We start from the raw sequence: 17,560 nt of genomic DNA on the forward strand, positions 1-17,560 counted from the left end.
GTCTTTGTACGCCTTCAGGACTTTGTTGTTTGACACATTATTGTTTTGGACTAAGAGTTTGGATTCGATGGAGATATCTATTTTGCTGTTGTCTATGTCTTGCACCTTCAGCTTACCCTGCAATAATTCAAATTGAACAGACTAATTGAAAAATTCCTTCTACTATACTTGTTTCAATTCGTAAGTTAAGGACCAAGTGACCTTAAAGACGAAATCCATCCTTTTAAAACATATCATCCATAAAAAAATTCAAATAGATGCAGCTTCGAGCCATATGGCCCTCCAAGGATAATTTTACATGCTTTTCCTAAACGAACTAAAATACGTAAACCACGAGTTAGAAAAACAAACAAATAGGGGCTTCCGAAGAAACGCGGTTCACACATATGTTTCATATGTTTGTTGTTGTTTAATAATATATTAGTTTTCTTTGAGGTTTTCACATATCTCGCCACAAAGTTTTTGCATGGGATCAAAATTTTTTTCTATTTTAGACCTTCATTTGCTCTAAAGTTATTTTTGATAGTCTTCAAGGAAGGCTGTCCTTGCCTAAATCGGGTGAATTGGGACCACTACGGCCACAACTTATTGTCTTCAGTCTTAAAGGCCAGTTTCAACTGTGGATCTATAATCCCGTAGATAAATGGGTTTACCAGACTACTCGAAAATACTAGATAAGCGCCCTTTGTGTAAACCTCCCGTGGAATGTTATACTCAAAAGTGTCCAAAAATACCACTATGGAGGTTGGGATCCATGCCATTACAAAGAAACAAACTACAGTGAAACATGTCTTCAACATTTTTATGTCCGTACGATTGTGATTCATAGCATTGACTCCGTTGATTTCGTTCTGTCCAGCATGGGCGTTCATAGTTTCTGCGCTTTTCACTTTATGTTAGGAATTCATTATTGCAATGGTGGGATCCCATTCAAGAGAAATCTTGCTGTTAATAGGACGTATGCAATATGGTTTATGTGCCAGCTAAAGGAACAAGCAGAGAATTTAAAATGATACTGGTATTTTCCATAACCGTACATTGGAGGTGTGGCGAATAGTATAGCAACCAGCCAAACTAGAACACATTACAATTTAGCCCCTCTTTTGCTGGAGAATAGCGTCCCGTGAAGCCTACGTTTTACGACTGTTGTGTATCAATCTAGGGCTATCAGTCCTGTAGTTAATATTGAGGCATAACTCACAGTAGTCGAAATCCGAACGCGGTTAACTGACATCACACTTGGCTCAAATTCCAAGTTCCCGTATATATACTCACAACCCAAAAAGGCATGTATATGGTTGCCATGGCAATGTCAGTTAGTGCAAGATTATGGTTGAAGGAGCTGGTGACCTTGTGGAGCGTGGAATCTCTATTGATAACATAAACAGCCAGCAGATTTCTTTGATAAAGGATGACAGTTATACTCTGCAAAACACTACAGACGTTAATAGAACTGAAAATTAAAATTTCCTATAGCAGACACATTTTACAAAAATGATTAAATATACGCAAAACACAAAAAAAAGTACAGTGAAGTATGTACCTGGTTAATGCCCCATATTGATCTACACACTACCCGACCTCGTTTTTGAATAGTTACATAGGATTACGGAGAAAATGAAACATCCAGAACAATGATAAAAAATAAAACAAGAAAATAAAAAAAGAAAACTTTCATTTGAAAGAAGTACCTGTGAGCTTGGTGGGCTCGCAACGATTCCTTCTCAACTGGAAAGGTGGAGGTTGTGCTCTCTACCGAATGAAAATTTTGCTGTCGAGAATTTCGCTCTTGGAAATACAAAGATAAAAGAAAGAAATTGGTGGACAATCTTCACTTTTTGGAAGACGGTTAAAATATGTTCAGTTTTTGAAACTGAAGGATTTGCATATCATTTAAAATTTTGAACCTCTGAACGAGGGTGAAGGGGCCTGAAATGCACATAAAAATTAAAGATTATGATTCAAGATTTAAATAAATTGGTCTACGACAAGTTGCAAGAGTACCATATACCCCCATCTGATATAACCCCATACATTACTTAAGCATTCAGACCAGTAGACTTTGTTTTTAAAGTTTTGTTGTGAAAGACAACGAAGTGGAATGCATAATTAATGTATGGGGTTAGATGGTACTCTTTCCGCGACAAATAAAATCAAACTTTTCCAACCTTTGGAGTAGAGAAAAGAGATCTTCGTGAACGCGTATTTCTATCATCGTTTCACGTTTTCTTGGGCCGAGGTTTATTTGGAGTATTTCCGTCAGGTACGGCTGATCGTTTGTTTGTTGACTCCATAAATGATATACTATTTCCTTTTGGATTAAACACAAAGAAAATCACGAATGAAAATGGTAAAGCAGTCGAGAAGCAAAGATTTGGACATGACTCTACATGAGGTGCGAAACAATACTTTTATAGTGACTTTATTGAAAATAGGTCAAAGTTAAACTTCGATTTCTCTTCTTAAACGTGGGTCAATCAGGGTCAAAGTGAGTATATTACAAAGATCAAATAATGAAATTACAAAAATTTTTATCAGACTTAACATTGACCCTTAACTTCCTTTGAAAAGTTGCATCAAAGTCGCACTAACTTCAAAGAAACTGTTTTCGAGAAGAAAGCGTCTTATCTGAATTAAAAAGAAAATAACTTCCCGAATTGGGCTTTGCTTTTCTAAGCAACCCCACAGTACAGTATAATTTGGATATATCAACAAAGTTTAAATGGTAAAGTGGCCACCGTAACGATTACAAAAGCTGACGTTTCGAGCGTTAGCCCTTCGTCGGAGCGAATAGAGGAATTGTGGGTTGTGTGCGCTTTTAAAGGAAGAAAATGGAGCTATGTTATTGGTGGGAACATGGCAGGGAGAAAAACATGAATAAATTAGTGGAATGAAAAGCGTTCGTTGATCCCTGTGGGATTTAGACTGCCGGTTTGAAAGATGAGCTTTTGTTCAAGATTTTTACGGCTTTCCGTGCTACCTAAGTGCAAGGAAAGACCGCAAATTGCCATATGTTGCTTAGAATGATTAGGTAAATTATATTCGCATCTTACTACCCTTCAATATCCGCGTCGCCCACAAACCCATCACCACACTACGTCAGTTACTAACCAACGTTAAAGACAAAGACGAACCGAGGAACAGACAGGGAACGATTTATAAGATCAGTTGTTCCGACTGCCAAGCCTCCTACATTGGTGAGACTGGCAGAAACCTCACAACAAGACTGACTGAACACAGACGGGCGACGAGGAAAGGTGATGTCAGCAATCACATTGCTGAACACCATCAACTTACCAACCACAACATTGACTGGGACTCTGCGCAATGCCTAACCTACAGCACTGACTATTTTCAACGACTGACTCTTGAAAGCTGGTTTACTAACTTAGAACAGACTCCCCTAAACAGATGTCAACAACTACCCGCCCCATACAAACGACTCATTCACGACATAAACATTACAAACGACCGAAAAAGAACGACCTAACTTTACCGACAGATCGAAACAGACCAATCACGACCGACTTACGTCACCTGAGTCTTACAGCCAATAACATCACGGCAAAACCAACCGATCATTTCACACGAACTGGAATAAGAACATTCCACTGACAACAATCATTCACTTTACTCACATGATGACTTCCGCACAGGTTGTCGAAACGTCAGTCACTACCACCGACAACAGTCCTTCTCAGGACTACACTCACCCGGACGATCAGACTACACCTTAAAAAATAAAGTATCTTTAACAATGCATTCCTTCACGATTCCCTCACTCCAGCTTTCTCAGTGGGGTAGTGAATGAACTCAGCATCAATTTTTTTTCTTTTTGCCTCTCAAGTTACTACCGTGAGGAACCAATGTATGACTATGCGAAGCCTGGATTTTCTCCCCAAACAGGTCATTTTTTCTCAGGTATACTAGTAAGGCCTATATTTGTTACTCAACAAGAAGGAGCTCACATAAATCATTCTTATGTGTGCGTAGGTTAAGGAAGAGGCTTGTTAGTTCCTTTATCGAGGGGCAAAAACCCAAAACAAATCGAAAACACATTGGAGATAACATTGACTACGCTTCCTTGCTCTCTAAACATGTATTCGAACGGGATATGGCGGGCTATCGAAATCCAGAAAAGTTTTTCTGTAAGCCCTTGATGGTTATGCACTGAAGCATAGATCTAGTCCTTTGAGAACAGAATATAACTTTACAATTCGAGGGGTACATCCTCATGATATCTTTTTTATCTCAGGGACAGGCAAGCAGAGATAGGCGGCCCGGGCACGCGCGAGGAAGGAGTACTCCGCCTCTCGCACGCAACTCGCCCTTCGCGCTTTGCGTGCTTGTCTCGAAGCAAATAGCCCTTTTCTCCTCGAATAATGATGTCTACAGCCTGACACGTAATGTTGTTCGCCTCCCGGTTAGCTCAGTTGGTTAGAGCGCAGGACTGTTGTGCGGGAGGTCGAGGTCGATGGTTCGAGCCCCGGCCGGACCAACACTCAAGGTCTTAAAATAACTGAGGAGAATGCGCTACCTTTCTATAATATCAAGAAATGGATGGACATTCTAGTCTTCTCGGATAAGGACGAATAAACCGTAGGTCCCGTCTCCTGCATCTATTAATTAGTTAATTTGGTTAGGCAGGGGATGTTAAAGAACCCACTGACGAGATTACTGTGATGTGGTCTGGCCTGTTTACTGGGAAGTGGGGGGAGGGGGCATCTTCAAATAAGTTTCCTTCGATTGTTTGTAAACTGCTGATGCAGTCCGGCCAAAGTCCCCCGAAAAGTGTTGTGATGCGCATTTGATCATATCCACATGTTAATTTGCGCAATATAAATATATAATTATTATTATTATTTTATTATTAAATTATTAGGTTGTATGGAAGGCTACCAAAGCGGTAGGAGTGGCACAAGCTTCTAGAGGCTCAGGCTTCTCAAAAGAAATTTTTAATTGTCGCTCGTTATAGTCCGACGGGAAACATTCTAAAAAGATTTCAAAAGAACGTTGGGGTCAAGCGGTCTAGAAGTTAAATCAGAGAATAGCATTATACACTTGTTCTGTTGGGCTAGACATAAAACATGCCAAATGCCCGTGAGCAGCTTCTAAGTAACATGAATCACCACAAACTCTGCAAGAGACCAAAAGTAGAGAAATTAAAGTACAATCAGCTTTGATTATCATGATATCCCTTTCTAACTGAACCACGAGAGATACTCCTCAATTCCAAAAGCATCTTATTCCTGCTTTGCATTTCCTTCCTGTACAGAGTTTGCGGCTAGTTTATCTTTCGATTACTTAGCTACGCGGATTCATGCGATAGAACAATTTTAGCTGTCTCGAATTCCTTCGGGAGGAAACACGATTTCTGTATTGATAAAAGACCCCCCCTGTGCATTGAACGCTGCAGTTTCAATTAGAATACGTAAAACGCGTTTCTAAAGGGGAGAGAAATAAAAAATGTGCGGGAGGGGTTAAACAATGTCCACTCGCTGCTTCCACTAGCAAAATTGTATGCCATCCTACTTCTCCTTAACTTCTTTCTCTGCGAATTTGTCAGTCACTCGGTCCAAATTTCAATTGAAAAATGTCTCGTTCAGAAGAACATCATATTAAAAATATCAGGCCTTAGTGAAACTGCTGACCGACTTGCTCAGGAGTCTCACGCGTTTACTGTCAGGAGACCACATTCCCATATCGAGAGTCATGCTTTACTTGACGCACCAAACCAGGTGCACTATCACAGCCGAGAGTTAAAAAATGCTTTAAGGAGAATCTTTTGTAAGTAACTTTCTCTTACCGTCTCATTACAGAGCAGTGATATCCCCCACTTCTTCCTTGAACCTTCCCCAATAATTCCCTGGGGGCGTGTAGCGAGCCACAACGTAGGTCTTGGTCCAGTGTCCCCGCTTTATGGAAGCAATGCCAACACCCAGTTGCCTGGTAGACTTCCATACTACCTGTTGGGAACAGAACGTGCTTTTCTCGTTAACCCTTAAGACCCGAAAAGTGATCACCATCTAATTTCTCCTTACACTGATACTTCTCAATCATTCATTAAGGTCATGAGAATTAAGGAAATGATCACTAACTTAAGAGGCTGTGATTATTAAACAAATTCTCCTGTCAGCTCCAAAGGAAGTGTGTAGGGAATAGAAAGAAGAATATGGGTTCTAATGATAGAAAACAAACCATGGCGGCTTGCGCTATGGAGCCCCTGGTGGCAAAGATGATTATTCTGACACCCCATAATCAATTCCTTCTTCTCTAGATATGTTTTATGCACATAATTGCCTCTCTCCTTTATTTCTTGACCCTTTTATCGCAAGGAGTGAATAGCATTAAATTTCATCTTACAATGTCACTCCTGAATCACGCATTAAGGTTGTGAGAATAGAGGAAATGATCACCAACTAAGGAAGCTCTTGATTGTTAAACAAATTCTCCTATGGAGAGTATGGGTGTAAAGGGTTCAGGGTTCAAGTAATAAAGAATAATACAAAACTCAGTTTTTTAACCAGTGGGTTTCGTCGTTTCTTGGGCAGCAATTTAAACGAGAAAAAAATTATCATTAGTAAAGAGGTGTGTCACAGAAGATTAAAAACTTGTTTTTGAATTAGGTTTCCCACCTGTGTAAAATGTCCAATTTGAACACCAGGTATATCAAAAATAGATTTTGGAGGATGCGAGAAAGGATAATCAGAAACTTCTCCATACCTAAGAATTGAAAATACAAGATTGACAAAATTAATAAAAAGACATAAAAGCATAAAAACTGAAAGAAAATTATCTTTGCGACGTTAGACAACCTAGGCAAGTACATCTACTACAGATAGTGCGCATGTGCGACACAACCAATACAACACATCACGATACTGCTTGCGTGAATCAGCGTCTACAAAAATCACATTCAAAATTTTTGCCCTAATTGCCAAGCGCAAGTCTTATATCCTGTTTGTGTCAGTGAAATCATTTGGGCAACTACTTGAAAATTCTCTTGACTCCTACAATTTTAAATTAAATTAGTTACCAGGCCTCAAGTGCGTCTTTGCACGTTGCTCTTTTTCCGCTACTGGCCACTGAGTAGTAAAGGTTCTCTCCTTCTCCTCTCACTCTGACATGCTCGAATTTATCCCGCTTTGCAAGGTCCAGAGCCCAGGCTTGAGCATTCCGGGCCAGTGTCCTGTTCCATGTCAGCGGTCTAGCCCTGTGCAGAGCACGCACTGCGTTATGGGCCTTGAGACACTCTTTGATGTTTACTGTCGATGAAAATGGAAGAATTTAATGGAGTACAACTAGATAAAGAGTAAGAAAATGAGTATTGAAGTAAGTTTATTTGATCACTACCTCTTACAGCTCGAGCCCTAGGAGGTGGGGTAGGACGAGCTGAAATGAGAAACAATGAAAACTAATGAATTCCTGAACTAAAGATAATCTATAGGTAGGCATTAAACTCCCAAAACCCTAAGAGTGATTAAATTAAGAGGAATTAGTGTAAGTAAGTGATTAATAAACGAAGGATTAAGCGCTGTCCGTTTAATTCGTTTCCTCACCTCTTTCTATCTTCTTAGTTTAAGTGATAAAAATAACACGGAATATAATACAGGATTCATTGTTTTTTCTTAATCACCTTCTTTTACTGGCCTAAATCACCTCTTGTGACCCTCTCGACCAATTAAAACCCATCGCGACTTGGTCAGTCGGTTCATTTTTCCGCGCTTCCTATGATATTTTTCCTTTGTTCTTATTGGCTGATTTCTTTTGATTGGGGACAACGACACGCAATTAAAGTGCACTCTATCTAATAGAAAAAAGGAGCTCTCTTTTAAAATGATCCTCCATACGAACCTTGACAAATACCGCACGAGGCAGGACAGTTGGTCGACACAAAATCAAAGTAAAGGTGCCCTGGAGTACAGTATCCTTGTTTTTTCCACTGTTCACAGCCGGCGTGTTTATCTCCTCCTCCTTCAGGGCATACTTGGATATGAAAAAAAAAAATCGTTGCAAACATTAAAGCGCTTACTGGAGGAAATATCGCAAACACAATTACTGCACGTAGATCTCTGCCGGACTAAAAGTTGCCAAAAAAAAAAAAACAATTAAACGGTTAAACAACAACAAACATATGAAACATATGTGTGAACTGCGGTTATGAGACGTATATGAGCACGATCCTTCGCAGTAAAGCACTATTTGAGCAATAGTGAAAATCAGACCTGAAAAAAATTTCAGGCCTGTACGGGATTCGAACCACTGACCTCTGCGATACTAGTGCAGCGCTCTACCAATTGAGCTAACAAGCCAACTGGGAGCAGGCCATCAAATTAATTCGACATAAACCCGTAGATGATAGATCAAACAACAACAAACATATGAAACATATGTGTGAACTGCGGTTATGAGACGTATATGAGCACGATCCTTCGCAGTAAAGCACTATTTGAGCAATAGTGAAAATCAGACCTGAAAATCAGACCTTGTTGTTTGATCTATCATCTACGGGTTTATGTCGAATTAATTTGATGGCCTGCTCCCAGTTGGCTTGTTAGCTCAATTGGTAGAGCGCTGCACTAGTATCGCAGAGGTCAGTGGTTCGAATCCCGTACAGGCCTGAAATTTTTTTCAGGTCTGATTTTCACTATTGCTCAAATAGTGCTTTACTGCGAAGGATCGTGCTCATATACGTCTCATAACCGCAGTTCACACATATGTTTCATATGTTTGTTGTTGTTTGATCTATCATCTACGGGTTTATGTCGAATTAATTTGATGGCCTGCTCCCAGTTGGCTTGTTAGCTCAATTGGTAGAGCGCTGCACTAGTATCGCAGAGGTCAGTGGTTCGAATCCCGTACAGGCCTGAAATTTTTTTCAGGTCTGATTTTCACTATTGCTCAAATAGTGCTTTACTGCGAAGGATCGTGCTCATATACGTAAACGGTTAAAACCAAACATTATTTGCAATTACTCACAACAGCTCACAGCACCGTTGCTTGAATGAACGAACACAAGTCTCGAAAATAAATTTGATAGAATCGCTCATTGACGTAACAGAACCAGCCTAACATGTCTCGGCGAACGAATCATGACGATCACTTGCGTTTGCGACGTCACCATGGTGACTCAACTTTATCTATGTGTAAGTTCAAATTGAAGGTGGCTCTGCAGTTTATTTATCAAACTCCCGATTGCTGTATCTCAATTAGCTAATCATTATTCTGTTTTAAGATCTGCATATCACTGAGTTAGTCTTAAGCAACCAATAACAGAATTAAAGGCGCTGTTGGCTGCCAAAGCGGTTTCTGTGCGATATGATGAAATGAAGATTATTGATAAAGCGCCGCAATGATCCAACATTTTATTGTTACTATGTTTTTTGCCTCATACTGTGGGCTTTTAGGAAACCACCAAAGGAGAGAAGATTTGTCAATTCATTGGGTCATGATTTATGCTGGCTAGAATTTTCAAATTATGCGGGGGTAGTTGCTGGATTAGGGAAACATCGAGTTACCCTTTCCGACTTTTTAGATGCCTTTCTGGGCTCTGGGAAAAGTATCAAATTATGCGTATGGTAGTCGCTGGATTAGGAAAATATCGGGTAACGCTTTCCGACCTTTTAGATTACTTTTCTGGGCTTTGGGAAAGGTACGTACCAAACCTTGTGATGAAAACTGTTTAAAATGCGAAAAACCTTTTCTCAAAACGATTAAAAGGAAAAAAAAATAAGATAAAATGTGCGTTTCAAAAAAAAGAAAGCTAGCGGGCTCGCTTGATTAAGTCACATGAACATTGATAACTCAGGATCGAACGTTTTAACCTTTTCAAATTCAAAGATTAAAAACCTTTTGAGAACAGATGTAAAATTACTCACGGCCTTTCTTCGCAATGCTATAGTAGTGAAATGGAGGTCTAGGAGGCTTGTGATGTCGACATTCGCACAGGGACAACATCAACACAGGCAAGAACGCCACCATTATCATCGTTGTCGAAGCCATCTGTGACAAATAAAAATGGGGAATGAAAAACTATTTTCAGCTTACTTGAATTGCGAAATCCTCCTTGTTTGTCAGCTATAAGTTAGAGTAAGACGTCGGCAATTACCTGCAGGCCGAATTTTATATCATTCGGGGAGATAATTTTTAAAATCCGTCTTAATTCCTAGACATCCCTTGATTAAGTGTTGGATATTTTGCTGGTCGTGATTAAATTTTTTTAATCAGTTCATCAATCATTAATAGATTTTGGTCTCTTTCTTGTTCAAGTAAATATAGAAATGAACAGTGAAATTTTAAAAAATCTCGTCTAAAATTCTGTCATTTTTGTTTTTAACTTTCCATTTCAAACATAAGAGCGTTAAAGCTTGCGTTTTTATTCCACTCTTGAAGATAAATTTGTAAGCTTCGTTTTATGTACTCGTCAGAGCAGAGAGAGCAAACAATTCATGTTTGATTCAATAAATTACTTTGCTCTGAAAATTTTCATATTTGAAATGGATAAAGAACTTGATAGCAATAGATCTGTCTGTGAGCTCTCTTCTAGCGCAACATCACTTAAGTGGAAATAAAATAAACTGTCTGATATTTTTTTCTTGTTTCTTTTCTTTATCTTCTTTCAGTCAACTTTGACATTTCATAACAAATCAAAGCATTCCAAGTCTACCTTTTTCCTCCTTCCCTGAATTCCCGACACCAACACACTTAATCTTCAGAACTTCGACTCCGACAAGAAAACACGAAGTGCCTAAAGTGCCTCTCTCGCTTTAAAGCACAACTTCCGCGTTTAGTCAACTTTTTTGAGCAACATTGCACTTTTCTCTCTTTTGTTTTTATACAATAAAACACGGAAATTTCTGCCCAGTTTTAAATTCGTTTATGCCATTCAAGCAGTTCAGTCCCTTAGGGAGAGAGAGTGGATTGGACGCCATAAATCTATGTATTCACAATAAATATGTAGAAGAAATCATAAACAGCCAAAGATGATGAACAGAGGCGAATTCATCCTTCCCCTCCCCTCCCCCTGTAAAACTTTAATTGCTTCAAAGGCATGAAACGATAGAAAAACACGATTTAGAATTCCTAACAACTTTTTCTTAGTGATTTAAGTCTCACAACGATACAGAATAATTAAAGACATGCAAGGACAGAATTTTCGGAAACATGAACATCGAAGTGCGGCTGCAAAGAGAGAATACTAAATGACTTGTGTGTTTGATTTCGTCCCAATGAAATGCATTCCTCATGCATTCTCCTTGATTGCTTAAAAAAAGTCACTGAGTCGAATTAGAGTTATTCAATTTTAAAAGGAGCGCAGACTTCCTATTATAACTTTAAAAATTAAAGAAAATGGGATTTGCTATCTTCTTTTTTAGAGCCGTAGATAGTCAGTATTTTTCGTCATATATATACTGAAGATAAACTAAAATATTTGTAATTAATATTTTACATGTGGTCAATCTTTTAGCAAGGTCGTACTACGGTGGCTCATAGGGACAAAACACTTGCACAAATACAAAACGTACACTTGCATAAATCACAAAACACTTGCACAGATACAAAACACTTGCACAAATCACAAGCATTTCCACAAATCACAAAACACTTCCACAAGTACAAAACACTTCCACAAATACAAAACACTTCCACAAGTACAAAACACTCCCAAAAATACAAAACACTTCCACAAGTACAAAACACTTCCACAAATACAAAACAGTACTTTTGGAAGTGTTTTGTACTTGTGGAAGTGTTTTGTACTTGTGGAAGTGTTTTGTATCTTTGGAAGTGTTTTGTATTTGTGGAAGTGTTTTGTATTTGTGGAAGTGTTTTGTACTTGTGGAAGTGTCTTGTATTTGGGGAAGTGTTAAGTATTTGTGGAAGTGTTTTGTATTTGTAGAAGTGTTTTGTATTTGTGGAAGTGTTTTGTATTTGTAGAAGTGTTTTCTATTTGTGGAAGTGTTTTGTATTTGTGGAAGTGTTTTGTATTTGTGGAAGTGTTTAGTATTTGTGGAAGTGTTTTGTATTTGTAGAAGTGTTTTGTATTTGTGGAAGTGTTTTGTACTTGTGGAAGTGTTTTGTATTTGTGGAAGTGTTTTGTACTTGTGGAAGTGTTTTGTACTTGTGGAAGTGTTTTGTACTTTTGGAAGTGTTTTGTACTTGAGGAAGTGTTTTTTTATTTGTGGAAGTGTTTTGTATTTGTAGAAGTGTTTTGTACTTGTGGAAGTGTTTTGCATTTGTGGAAGTGTTTTGTACTTGTGGAAGTGTTTTGTACTTGTGGAAGTGTTTTGTACTTGTGGAAGTGTTTTGTATTTGTGGAAGTGTTTTGTACTTGTGGAAGTGTTTTGTACTTGTGGAAGTGTTTAGTATTTGTGGAAGTGTTTTGTATTTGTAGAAGTGTTTTGTATTTGTAGAAGTGTTTTGTATTTGTGGAAGTGTTTTGTATTTGTGGAAGTGTTTTGTACTTGTGGAAGTGTTTTGTACTTGTGGAAGTGTTTTGTACTTGTGGAAGTGTTTTGTACTTGTGGAAGTGTTTAGTATTTGTGGAAGTGTTTTGTACATGTGGAAGTGTTTTGTATCTTTGGAAGTGTTTTGTGATTTGTGGAAGTGTTTTGTACTTGTGGAAGTGTTTTGTGATTTGTGCAAGTGTTTTGTAGTTGTGCAAGTGTTTTGCGATTTGTGCAAGTGTTTTGTATTTGTGCAAGTGTTTTGTCCCTTTGAGCCACCGTACGTACCTTAGAATAAAATATCGTCTTTCCCATTTTAAAATCTCATTTTCCCGCACTAAATAACAAATATTTTATTACTTAAATTCCTTGTTTTAAAACGAATTCTCTATCCTTTTACACAAAAGGTTAGCAACATGGCGAAGATCATTCATATAGCTAAATGGACTTCTTAACATAAACATAACTTAAGATATATGCATGATAAATCATAATTTGTTTGAAATCGTGTGGTACAAAAGTAAACACGTTACCTACTTGGGTAAAGTTTTTACTTAAGTAGGTAACGTGTGATGAATATTTAATCAATCCGACTTCCTTTGACGTTGTGATCATTAGTTTTAAGGGGAAAATTTCCGCCAAAAATTGATTGCAAAGTAATTTCTTTTTTTTTTTTCTTTCATTGATTATTTTTTGCGCTGTAGAACATGCTTATGAAATAAATGTATGGGTTTGCCAAATTATTTTAGGAAAACTGTCTTTCAAATCGTAACAATTCCTATTACAATATTTTTACAGCTCTCTGTTTATGAGTCTCTCTTATAATTAACTTGATTCGCCTTCTTTAAATTTTTGGCGGGAAATTGCCGCCAAAAATAACAAAATGACGTTCGATAGACAATACATATATCTTATTAACCAAGCGCGAGGGCCGTACTGGGAGAATATCGGCCTGAGGTCTTGACAGTACGGACCGAGCGCAGCGAGGTCCGTACAAAAAAGACCGAGGGCTGATATTCTTCCAGTACGGTCCCGAGCAAGCTTGGTTAATAAGAGATTTATTATACGACTGAGGTTCAAAGGGACACAAGTGTGGTATCATTCGGGACCATTCGGGACAGTGCCCGGTCCAACACTTAGAGAATATTGGTCCGACAATAGAGCATTTTTATTGGTTGATTTTAGTTATTGGCCCTCTGACTGCCCGAGTCGTGTAATAAAATTATTTTATCGGCTATGATATACTTTTCCAGCATGTCCCGAAGCTGGTGGGCTGCACTTAATCTGTCTTCAAACCCCAAAATGTCATTTAGCTTCGGATTCGATCTTTACCGTTAGAGCAAAGTATCAGACCATGACATCGTGACTTCCTATTCAGCGAGGCGTCATTGCAAGTTTTAATACAATTCCTATCGAAATAAAATAATCAAAAAAATCACTTGGTCCGAAAATGAACTGATCAGCAAAGGTGCCATGGTCGAATGACTGAAAATCGAAATGAAGCCGAGGTTATTTTTTTGTTTGGTTTCGCTCAGTTTTGTTTTGTTTATTGTTGTTCTCGTTGATTATACTTTTGGAAGTCATACTGCTTAACTTCAAGGTTCCAAGAATTTTCCATTTCTTCTCAGTTTATCACACATTGCTTAACAAGTGGTTTTCTCCAGTAAATATGGTTCAAACTCGAGTCTGCAATTATTTCCCATGGAGAGTTCCAGAAGATATGATAAAATGGTGGTGATGTTACTGATAAAGAAATTGACCACAGGCAAAAAAAGTACCTCGGCAACTATCAACACTCTAATTGGACGCGGGGGGGTTGAAAGTTTATGGTAATGAACAAATCACATGAATTGAGTAACTAGCTACAGGCTTTCCAATTGAATCAGTATTTGCAAATACGTTCGTTACAACGATTGCCCAATTGATGCCAATACCCTCGATAAGAATCAATGTATAGCCGAAATAAAACAAACCCGATTACCACATTGCGGAACTTCGCACGTTAAAAAAAAAAATAGGCTTAATGAAGAACAACCTTTACCGCGACACATCCGGTAACCTCGCCGCTTTAGGCGAGGTTACTTAGTAATCAAGGCTGTGCAAGAGTTTAAATGTTTGTTATTCTGATTCTTTCCCGGGTAGATGAAATTCCTAGCTTCTACCCTAAACCTTTTTCAATAGGCTCGTTGTTTGCTTGTGCGAACTGGGGCACTTAGGTCCAGAAATGCATGCAGTTACGAAAATGACGAAATTTCGTAAAAACCGTCAAACCCAGTGTTTGAATGTTCAGAGATTTGACAATTTTGGCGAATCTTAGTCGAATTGATCAAAACGCAATTAGCTGGGTGGAAATAACGATTTTGGCGACTTTAACTCACATTCGTCAAAGCGAAATCAGCTTAGCGGATTTGACGATTTTGACGAAATTTTGTCTTTTTCGTTACGGCATGCATTTCTGGACAAATTTGGGTGTCTCAATGATTTAGTTGGATTTACAGCTTAAGTTCAAAGTCTTGGCCATTTTACGGCTAACGCTTAGAATTCCTTCCTTTGTGATTAAAAGAAAACATTTTACGACTAACGCTTAAAATTTGTAAATTTTTACGCCAAACGGCTATTTTTTGCCGTTTTATATATGGCTAACGGCTAGTTAGCTCCATTGTCGGAGACCCTTGATTAATACAAGAAAGAGTCCCCTTTATCCACTATGTTGAGAAAAGTGCCATGAAACTTCACTACAACAATGCGGATAAGTTAGAAATTAACATTACGCCAGAATATATCAAGTCAACTAAACTTAGTAAGCTCATAACTTGAAAAATGACGAAAAAGTTATACAAAATGACTCGTGCATCTCATCTTGATTTATATTACCCTTCTAATATGCATTTTTAGAATTTTCTCTCTCTGTTTCACTCGTTTCAGAGAGCCAAGTCAAGAGTCAAATAGTAGTAACACTCAAGTACTACAACGGCTTGTGGTACTAATTCGGAAGAAACTTCAAATTTAACTGCACAGCAAATCATCTGGGTGAATGACAAATGACATGCCTAATGGACAAAAAATATAAAGAAAAATAAAACAGTGCGGTAAAACCTAAGAAATCGTGGTAATTTAATAACTGCGATAGAAAAAAAAAAGAGTAAATAAATGTAAACAGAGCATCACTTTAGGAAATGGTAATAACCAGGCTGCCTCAATTAAGAAATATTCGGTATAAAAGTTTTCAACAATTTTGATATAATTTATAACTTTAAAGAGGCGAAGTTATGACCTGTTCGCAGAAATTACAACAAAGACTTTTCACCTTTTTAAATCTCCCTACTTTTAGATGAAGAAGCCTCCTTTAGTGCAAGAATGTTTCTCCGAACTAAAACTCAGTAAATGGTCCACTTGAAGCGAGTGCCGGGTTACTTTTATGATAGAATGACAACTATTAGTTGCACTTTCAATTAAATAGTTGCTGTGTGGTGTGGGTAGATAAGAAAAGAAGCATATTTCAGCTTCATGGGAGTTGTGGTTTTTGTGGTAAGTTTTAAATGAAAGAACGAAAATGATATGTCGAACTTTGGGTACGAGTTATGACATATCGGGAAATAATTTCAGTTTAGTTAGTTTTTCCAGGATTCCTCCCAATTTATTAAAAAAAAAAGCAAAAACATACATGAATGAACGAGTCTTGCATCATATATTTCAAAATTTTATATGTATCAGCGTCGCAATGTACTCGTTGAACTACACAAGTTGAAACATAGTCAAACCACTTTTTAAGCTACCCTCAGGAATGATTCATCCATTAATCTTGGAAACCTTTTTCCTGAAGTTCCACATTGATAAGGCGCACGCTCTTTTTCTATATACAGAATACATTTGCCATTCTTCCGAACACTGATATATCTCTTGTCACAAAACAAAATAAACTCACAGCGCCTTCAAGTCTGCTAATAGTATACAGTTTTTTTTTTTTAGGAAAAAAATTTCAATTTTATCACACAAAAGAACACAAAATCTGGATTTCGATGCAGGTTACTGCCCAAACTTTGTATTCTATAATTGTAAAAAAAAAAAAAAAGAAAAAATAGTTTCAATTTTTCTGTCATTCCCAAGTATACTTTTGTAACAGTCTCATTCACTGAAGATATGATCACAGTCAGACCACAACTGATTATGAAATCAGATCAAGGTTGTCATTTTCATAACAACCTGAAAGGGACTTGAGACACCTGCTTTCCCACAGAAGCCAAAAATAAAAAAGCAAAGACTTCCTCAACTTGAAAAATAAATTTTCGTCTCCAAAATAATAGGCAATAATTATTGGCGATGTTTTTGTCTGCAACCATGGTGTAGTTCCATAAGCTTGCACTTTAAAATATCCGTGAGGAAATATTGAAAAACCCTTCAAGACGTAATTTTTGAAAAAGGGAAAGAAGAGGAAAATATGTGCTTTAGGTTGTGACCCAGATATTATTCATCATTTCATTCTTTTACGCACAAAAGTAATACGTTTTCTCTCGTTTAGCAGGAAATGTTTCCTCTCTCTCGATTCTTAATCGTTCAAGAAAACTTAATGTATGCGTATTTGTTTTCGTTGTCTCATTGTGCTTTCTGCATAGAAAAATGCCAACATTTGAGGCGATACTTGCTCCTTATTAACAAAAGTAACCTATAGTGATGTGTGACTTATTCTCCAGCAATTTCTTTTTCAGCCATTTAAAGTAAGATTTTAAAAGCCGCACCTTAAACTCGAGAAATGATGACCAATATCTTGTTATGTAATGGTCTGAAAAGGTTCTCACAATGTAATAAATCCTCCTGCGAGATTACAATGTGGCCCATAAGATACACTGACCTTCTCTTCCCAGATCAAAAACGTCTTAGAAAAATGGAATCTTAATGTAAAGTTGATCGACTTTGGTGAGAAATGTTTTTGTTGTGCTATACACGCAAGAGAGTAACCAAAATCAAGATATGAATTAGCGGGAAAAAAAATTACAAAAAACCGCCCTTAGTGTTTACATTTTCAATTTTCTTTTCTGATATCGTTAAGTGGTTGGAAAAATTATACCAATGCTTCTATATGGAAATTTGAGCATGCACCCTTGTTGAAATTAGTC

At 37.7% G+C, this 17,560-nt stretch overlaps 1 protein-coding gene across 6 annotated transcripts; it reads right to left on the reverse strand.

The window, feature by feature from the left end:
• Window positions 1–4,939: 4,939 nt before the first annotated feature.
• LOC111327699 (Golgi-associated plant pathogenesis-related protein 1) lies at window positions 4,940–17,419 on the reverse strand. Of its 6 annotated transcripts, XM_022931933.2 has the most exons (9): window positions 15,754–15,846; window positions 15,321–15,496; window positions 9,879–10,002; window positions 7,855–7,986; window positions 7,354–7,392; window positions 7,037–7,265; window positions 6,636–6,723; window positions 5,807–5,966; window positions 4,940–5,137 (listed from the first exon to the last, which is right to left on the reverse strand). In XM_022931933.2, exons 2-8 carry the CDS (start codon window positions 15,333–15,335, stop codon window positions 5,814–5,816), a joined length of 780 nt encoding a protein of 259 aa, XP_022787668.2. In that variant the 5' UTR covers window positions 15,336–15,496; window positions 15,754–15,846; the 3' UTR covers window positions 4,940–5,137; window positions 5,807–5,813. The 6 variants fall into 6 exon arrangements, with proteins under 6 accessions (XP_022787668.2, XP_022787669.2, XP_022787670.2 ...); XM_022931934.2 differs by lacking the exons at window positions 15,321–15,496; window positions 15,754–15,846 and adding an exon at window positions 17,296–17,419; XM_022931935.2 differs by lacking the exons at window positions 15,321–15,496; window positions 15,754–15,846 and adding an exon at window positions 17,183–17,328.
• Between the last annotated feature and the right edge of the window lie 141 nt (window positions 17,420–17,560).

This window comes from Stylophora pistillata, chromosome 13 (assembly GCF_964205215.1).
Source record: "Stylophora pistillata chromosome 13, jaStyPist1.2, whole genome shotgun sequence".
NCBI lineage: Eukaryota > Metazoa > Cnidaria > Anthozoa > Scleractinia > Pocilloporidae > Stylophora > Stylophora pistillata.

What these genes read in the sequence shown, in the direction of transcription:
- LOC111327699 (XM_022931933.2), bottom strand. An exon ending in CTCGTGCGGTATTTGTCAAG is followed by an intron (nt 7,393 to 7,854) that starts GTTCGTATGGAG and finishes TTCTCATTTCAG; the next exon opens with CTCGTCCTACCCCACCTCCT. An exon ending in AAATTGGACATTTTACACAG is followed by an intron (nt 5,967 to 6,635) that starts GTGGGAAACCTA and finishes TGTTCCCAACAG; the next exon opens with GTAGTATGGAAGTCTACCAG.